Source organism: Ischnura elegans, chromosome 11, assembly GCF_921293095.1.
Source record: "Ischnura elegans chromosome 11, ioIscEleg1.1, whole genome shotgun sequence".
NCBI lineage: Eukaryota > Metazoa > Arthropoda > Insecta > Odonata > Coenagrionidae > Ischnura > Ischnura elegans.
In genome coordinates this window covers 66,520,066-66,527,985 of record NC_060256.1, presented here as the reverse complement: position 1 = coordinate 66,527,985, position 7,920 = coordinate 66,520,066, and the positions used below count along the sequence as shown (strand labels likewise).

The 7,920-nt window shown below is 40.5% G+C and overlaps 1 protein-coding gene across 1 annotated transcript in view; it reads left to right on the top strand.

The window, feature by feature from the left end:
- LOC124167590 overlaps positions 1-7,920 on the top strand; it is a 35,298-nt gene continuing 27,378 nt past the window's right edge. Inside the window, exons 1-5 of the mRNA XM_046545566.1 lie at positions 1-294; positions 3,956-4,151; positions 4,804-4,948; positions 6,189-6,382; positions 6,480-6,634. Coding sequence (XP_046401522.1) covers positions 3,958-4,151; positions 4,804-4,948; positions 6,189-6,382; positions 6,480-6,634 — 688 coding nt within the window. The 5' untranslated portion in view covers positions 1-294; positions 3,956-3,957. The remainder of the gene's footprint in view (positions 295-3,955; positions 4,152-4,803; positions 4,949-6,188; positions 6,383-6,479; positions 6,635-7,920) is intronic.

Genomic DNA, 7,920 nt, shown 5'->3' with positions numbered 1-7,920 from the left:
AAGAAGTGGGGGGTAATGTTACAGTCGCTTTCTTTTCCGCCGAACCTCACCTGCTGTTTTTCACTAGGCCCTCCTCTTGCTCGACGTTCTTTCGTCACACGTCCACAGAAAGCGCAGCCTCGCCCTTCGCTTGTTTTGCCGGCGGAGGGCGTGGAGGGCTTTTCTTCGCCAGGGTAGCAAGAGGAAGAAGAGTTCGTCACGGTTCGCGGGGTTCGCGGCGTCCCGCCTCCGCATCGCCTCCTTGCGTCGGCGCGCGGAACTGGAGGTCGCAAGGGGCGTCGAGAAGTTATCAAGGTGACTAATAAGGAGGCAGGGGCGAGTACCGTATTTGACGGCATGCTAGACGCTCCTTTTTTTCCAAAATAATAGCTCAAAATGATAACCTGGGTCTTATATTTGAAGGTTCAATCTCTATGGATTCATGTTCAATACTGACTCCATTACAATTACTAATATATATTTTTCTTATTACATTTAAGCACATTACAGTTATTATTATAACTATGAAGCTCATTGCTACAACGCGTTATTTATTGTTTATTTTTTACATTATATGCTACTATTGTTTTGCTCGCTTCTGCGATATCGAAGGAGCTAGATAAACATATTTGATCAAGCTCGTCCGATCAGGGGCGCAGCTAAGAATTAAGGCTAGGGGGGTTTTAGGCGCAACTAACACTTAGGTGCGTGGGCGTAACAGGAGTTTCGGGGGCCCTCCTCCAGAAAAGTTTTAAGAATAATGGTTCAAAATGGCGAGTTTTACGGCTTTCTGAGGGATATTTGATTAATCCTAACAATATTCTATAAGTAATACTGATCCTATTAAGTAAAATGGATTTAGCTTTAAATTTCTCTGAGCTCTTGGAGAGGGGGGGGGTTTATCCCCCAAAACCCCCCCTCGCTGCGCCACTGCGTCCGATATCTCGCTTCGATTTATACGATCGTATGAGATCTAAAAGGAACTGGTACCTTAGATTGTTGGGGAGCCGTGTCTTCGCGCGGACTTTTTTCTTATGTGTGCCATACTGAAATAAGGGTGCGTCTTATATGCCAATACAATAACCACTTCTTCATACAAGGAATGGACCAAATGTACTCGAGGAAATAGTATTCGACGGGTCAAATTCTAATCGAGTATACAGAAGGTTAGTCAAGTGCCCTGCCAGGTATCAGAGGAAATCCTGTGGGTATCAGGGGCGTAGCCAGGACAGCGGCGGATACAGATGGGGGGCGCGCGCCCCTCCCTTGCAAGTCCACCCGTATTGCCAAACATTGCAGAACCACAATTGTGACTTTTTTATATCATGAGGTGGCATTGTCTTACATATGTGTATAATTACTTTAATTAAAAATTTCTTTTACTCTGCCTATGACTTGATTATTTTTATTACGATAAAAGTAAAGGCAACTCAAGATATCTTTTGCGCCCCCCCTTGAGTGTTTTCTGTACCCGCTACTGAGCCAGGTCGATGTGCTATGGGGGCACGACCTGGGGGGTCGGGAGGATGGAACCTCCCCGGAAAAATGTTTATTTTTTTAAATCTCATTTTATCCTATTTTCGCACTTAGATTCACAAAATTGATGGGTCGCCGGGATGCTGTTTAAGGAGTAGTAGAATAAATTTGTTTTTTAGGTCAATATTTTTCTGCTAAAATTAATTGGTTTGGGATGGCACGTGCCCCTTCCTGGTTACGTCCCTGGTAGGTATATACTGTTTGGGCCGTTTTAAGGCCGTTTTACACGGGGCGCGAAATTGCGCAGGTTAGAGCTGCATTAATTTCTAAAATGGCGTGGAATTGCGCGTATGCAAGAACGAAATTAGAACAGGGGCTATTTTGCCGTCTCGCATCCACGCATTCTCGCATGTGTTCTAGCAATTCACCGCTTTACGCGGCGCAATTTTGATTGCACCTTCTCATGTACGTCAGATTGCGCAATCACGTGTACCGTGTAAAACGGCCTTTAGAGAGCGCAGGACAAGGGTTCTGCCTTATTCGATAAGGCAATTCCAGTAAGATAACCGTCATCGTCATCACTGGTATACAGTCCTAAAAATAATTTTACGTAGCTCCAGAGGCGGATACAGATGGCGGGCCCGTATGCAAAACATTGCAGAACCACAATTACAACTTTTTTATACCATTAGGTGGCATTGTCAGTTCACTAGTAATGGCATATGTGTGTAATACATTCAATTAAAATTTTGGTTATTTTAAATTAAGATTTCAATAAAACTTGATTATTTTTTATTTGGATAAAAGTAAAGGTAACTCAAGATATCTTTTGCGCCCCCCTCGAGTTTTTTCTGTATCCGCCACTGCGCAGCTCTCGATTCAATTCTCCTATATTAGCTAATCTATTCACTCCTATCTATTTCTGTATTTCTTCTCTTTCCCGTCCTTAACTTTTCCATATATTTTATTCTTAGTCTTTGTTTTCTGTTATTGCCACCTACTTGTCCCACGACGATTGTCTTCAGGGCATCATATCTCAATATTTGACCTAAAAGGAAGTTCCAAATAATCTTTTCACACCTACGCATTTCTTCTCTTTCGCATCCTTCTTTACTAGCTACGTATATTTTATCCGAGGTCTTCGTTTTCCGTTTTTGTCATCCACTTGTCCCTCGACGATTGTCTTCTTCAGGCCATCATGTCTCATGATATGACCTATAAGTTGTTTCCTTCTTCTTATCAAGGTTTTCAAGAGGCTTCTCTTGTTTCCCACTCTACTTAGAACTTCCTCATTACATACTTGATCGATCCTATTGAGCCTCATCATTCTTCTGCAGCTCCACTTTCGAAGCCCTCTACCCTTGAAGTTACACGATGCATTTTCCCGGCTATATGCGTAATCACATTCGATATCCAAAGTGCACCACTTAAACACCCAAAATTGCGCAAATTCAGGAATGCGTGTCTAAAAAATAGCCCATTCTAATTTCAAGCATCCATCAGAGCATTCGTCCAGCCACGTGCTTGCAGTAAATGAATCGTGTAAACTCGGCTAAGGTTGGATGGGTGACCATTTATAACCTTACCCATGGTGCTCTTGTCTGCCGCCTGTTAGCTGTTAGTGGCATGCAGGATAAACGTAGGGTTTGCACAATGGACCAAGAAAGGCAAGAGTGTATGATGGTAGCTCCCCAACTATGCAATCAACCAGTGGCGTAACTAGAAATATGCTTTGGGGTGGATGGCAGGGTCTGGGGGTGAGACAACAGGGGGTCCGGGAAAATTTTTGAAAAACTAATCCATTCCTGGAAATAAATTGTACATCATTTCGGCACTTAAAATTTCACTTTGAGTAAATTCAGTAATTACATGTCAAAACAAGACAATAGTTTAAAATATTTTTTAATTTCTCTGAGGCTTTGAGGGATCTATCCCCCCCCCATAGTAACTGCACTGCAATCAACCATCTAGTCAGTTCCGTAGGCGCAACAAATCGAATTAACTTGGTATAGATTTCACTGACACTAGAAAACAGTGATCTCTTTTGGCACTTTAGAATTAAGTACCTCCAAAGAAAAAGACGCCTCGCGGTCATCGCCGTTATGGAAATGCAAATTGGATAGTTACTGGATGAAAGCTTCTCGGGTTTCCAACCGGGTCAGGGTCAGCATGGTGTAGGCCGACGTTTCGTAACACAGCGACATCGGCATCATCAGCCCTAAGGATGTTGGGAAAGACTCGCAACGAAACGTCGACCAAAACCATGCAGACCCTGACCCGGCTGGAAACCCGAGAAGCTTTAATCCATGCCATCCACCCGGAAAAGCTCAGATTCTGGATAGCTACTGTCAAAAAATAAGGTAACGTCCAGTGACGTCACGGGAATGTAAGTCTAAGAAACTAAAAATAATTTTGATATTATAACGTTAAATTGGCTGACAGTGTACGCTTACACTTTTAACCCATTGGTTAGGTCTATCCTAAATCATTGAATCAACAGCCATGAAGCTGCCTTGGAGAGTGCAGCTGGGGGTGCTAGCAGTGATCACAGTCGCGGTCCTTGGGATACTGCCGTTCAGACCCTCGTCAACAATCGCCCCAGGGACCAATGAAGTGACGACAACCTCGAATAACGTGCTAATCGCCACCAAGGATACACTTCGTGGAGACCCTCTGGATACACCACTTCTTCGAAGGTATTCAACTGTACGCTCATAATCGTTTACGCTATTTATATCCTTGAAAAAGTCAAATTTAAGACTTCAGCGGGTCAGCTATGAAAATTTTGGAGTCATAAAATATATGATTGAAAAATGCAGCCGTTTTATCAATAGACGATTGAAAATAGGACGTATATGACCCCATAATGACCATATACGCGTATGATTAGATTGATGTGATCGAGCTAAATCACAATTTTAACAATTGCATTTTCCAGCTAATCTTTTAGACTATTGATTTTCGCGAAAGTGTATTTTCGCAATTACACTATGCCTGCAATTTTACATGAGATGGATTGTGATGAAGGCCTTCATACGTTGTGAAAAAATACGTAAATAACGCTAAGAGTTCGCCAAGAAATTATCGAGTACAATTGCATACATTCATTAATTATGAGAAACCTTAGTCGCAAAAATCAAGGACCCCTACCAAATGCCTACGTTTTGGAGGAACGTAGAGAAATTCAAATTGACTTTATCTTGGATGAGTGAACTTCCATACACAGACAGTTAGTACGGGGTGAGCTCAGTTATCATACTAACCTTCTCGTTGTGTCACTGAGTTGGCAGTTTACACCATGATAACCAAAATTCATCATCGTTTTTTACAATCATAATTATTTTACAGATTCTTCATGAAGTATGGAGAAGGGGATCAGATGAAAAATGCCAACACGAATGATCTCAATGATGATAGCGGTATCGTAGATAGTTTCCTGGCGTCTCGGAGGCATCCGTGTACTACTACTGGATTGTCCACTGGAGAAGATGAGGTGAGGTGAACTACCACCATAAGTTGAGCGATAAGTATAACTATAACGCAGCGCTATATTTTTGTTTGAAATTCTGCCCGGATTTACCTCAGTGTAAATTATATATAGTGTTATGTCAAAGTTCCCACGTCCCAGAGGAAAATTTAGAATTCGACCTTGTGTAATAATTATTGATCATCTAGCCTGCAAAGTAGGTTCTTTTTCTCATGCGTTTCATTAAAAAAAAATTTGAAATTCATTTTCTTAAATGTTTTTGAATACGTGTTATGTAGTTCAATCGTGAGTATAACCCATGTACTGCATGTAGCCACTGGCTTCGTCGGCAGTCACGCGCACTGATGCAAAGTATGTTCCACCAAGGGTAATATTAACAATGCATAAATGATTTGTCCGGACGGTATTGGAATCTGGACCTCGTGAATGCTTGTAAAATCACCAAGTTATATAGAAGAACGATTTCAAAGTCCGATTTCGTCTTCTGCACCACATTTAGAATTCCAGACGCTGGAACCTCCTTCGGAAAACTTAATGAGGAGTTCGCCATAGAGAAAGATGGCTTGGTGCAGTGTGATTGGTCCGAGTTTGGATAAAATCCGAATAATGACTGAGACAAATGATTCTTTTAAGGAAAATTTCATCCAAGACGTAAGAAATTGTGTCTCCATAATCATGGTTTGGAACATTATGCCACTCATTTTATTTCTAACATTAATTTTATGATAAACTGCTGCGAAAAACGCTATATGATATCTTCCTGATGGTATGAAAATATTACGCAGTTACTACTGAGAGCGCCAACATAGATGTGCAGAAAAATATGTAAACATCAATAGATGAATTAATGAAACGGTATAAAACACAAGAATAATGATGATCGAGATATAATGAGCAAATATTTTACGCGTTTAGAGAAAAGCAAAAATATTGGTTAAATTAAAAACTTGCAGCGCTCAGCTAGAATCTAATTATTTTGTGAACTGAAAGAATTTCAAATGTCATAATTTTTGGCTAAGCGCTGTAAGCTCCATTCAAAGATAGTCTTTATATTTACTATTTGAACAATGCATAAAATCCATTGCATGAATCTAAATAGGGAAAGTTTTTATGAATAGTAAAATTACTTTGCCTTTTTCACTGGATATAATTTTAAGCAACCCACCCAGATTTTGCCTAGTTTGAACATTATTTAGGTTTCCATATATCCAAACAAATATTTTTAAAGATATAACTATTATAATAGGTCATGGACCCCGGAATTGTTCGGGATGGGACTCAAGAAATTAGGAATTTAAAGGCCGAAGATGTTTTTCCCTTAAATAACACTAATTTCACGCAAATTATTGCCAACACCGTGAGCCAAAATGACTTCACCGGACACGTACCTTCAGGTCCATCAACGGTAAAGCCGGAGGGATCGCCAACAACTTCGAAGAGGTCAGTAAAACTTGAATTGAAGCTAAACATCACATTTAGAGTCGCACACGCTCGGTTAGAACACATTAATAGTAAAAATTTACATACTGTGTTTCAGAACGACCAAAATTGAGTGGAAACCAATAGAAGTGCAGGAAATGGGGGACGAAGAGAAAATTATTACTGACACAAGACAGCGCCTCACTTCTACGTCAACAAAAGGAATATCGGAGAGAAATGATAGCCTTGGATCGCTGAACACCATAAGTAACAGTAAGCACGGTTTAAAAAAATCATTTGCCCTCTTGTGGAAAATATAATAATCAAGTTGCAGGAAAACTACACGAACATAATATGAAATTAACGATTTTAAATTTTTTTGGGTGGTCTGAGACCTGGGTCATAAAAATTCAAAGGGAGTTGACGGTAATTCTTTCGACCTGAAGAAACTATCAGACGGATTCAGGAACTGAGGCCAAAATTTTCCTGATAAATAGTCTTTCACTTCACCTGTCGTGAATGTCGGCCGGTCTTAATTACACCCCCTGCTGTCACATTAAATAATTGAATGAATAATCTTTAATCATGCAAAAAGTAGTAGCGACGCTAGGCCAAAAGTTTAGTACATAAATCATTAATTTTTCATGAGGAGCCATGAGGAGTATGCTCTGAATCATTTGCGTCACATGTCTCATGAGTTGCACAGAGCGTGCGCAACCTTAATGCCGTTTTACACGGGGCACGGAATTGCGCAGGTGAGAGCTGCATTAATTTCTAAAATGGCGTGGAATTGCGCGAATGCATGAACGAAATTAGAACAGGGGCTATTTTGCCGTCTCGCATCCACGCATTCTCGCATGTGTTCTAGCACTTCACCGTTTTACACGACGCAATTTTGACTGCGCCTTCGCACGTACGTCAGATTGCGCAATTCCGTGTAACGTGTAAAACGGCCTTTAAAACAACTTGCTATAAACGCTGTAAACCGAATCATAAATGAGTTCCTCAGCTGAAAATGCAAACAGAGTGACGTAAATGGTTAACTTCAGGACCAATGGTCTCAATTGTAAACTGTAGGGAAAAGTGGGGGTAAGATGACGAAGTTAAGCTTAAGATAAAACTATTTTGGGACATTTATGATTATGATCATGATCTAAGGGAATATGGGATGAGGATAAATGTGACAGTAAACGTTTTATAACAATTGTATTAGTACACTATCCTTTTTTTCGTATATATCAATTTTTAGGCAGTCAGCTACCCTCTACCACCCTCCATAGCCAGCAGAAGCCCTTTCTGCTGATCAAAAAATGCTGCGATGAGTGCATATTTTGAATGAGTTAAGGTATATATGTAGGAATTGTGTGAAATGGATAAAACTCCCTAGCAAAAAGGCACAAAATCAGCTGCCTGACCAAAGTAATCAATTGAAGTGTTCCAAAGAATTAAAAATATCTGCGGGCATTTTTGCTTTTCTTTCAAAGGAATAACATAAAAAACATATTTTTTCCGCTATATCGATGATTGCGGCGACCTAAAATGATTTGGTGGCCACAAAT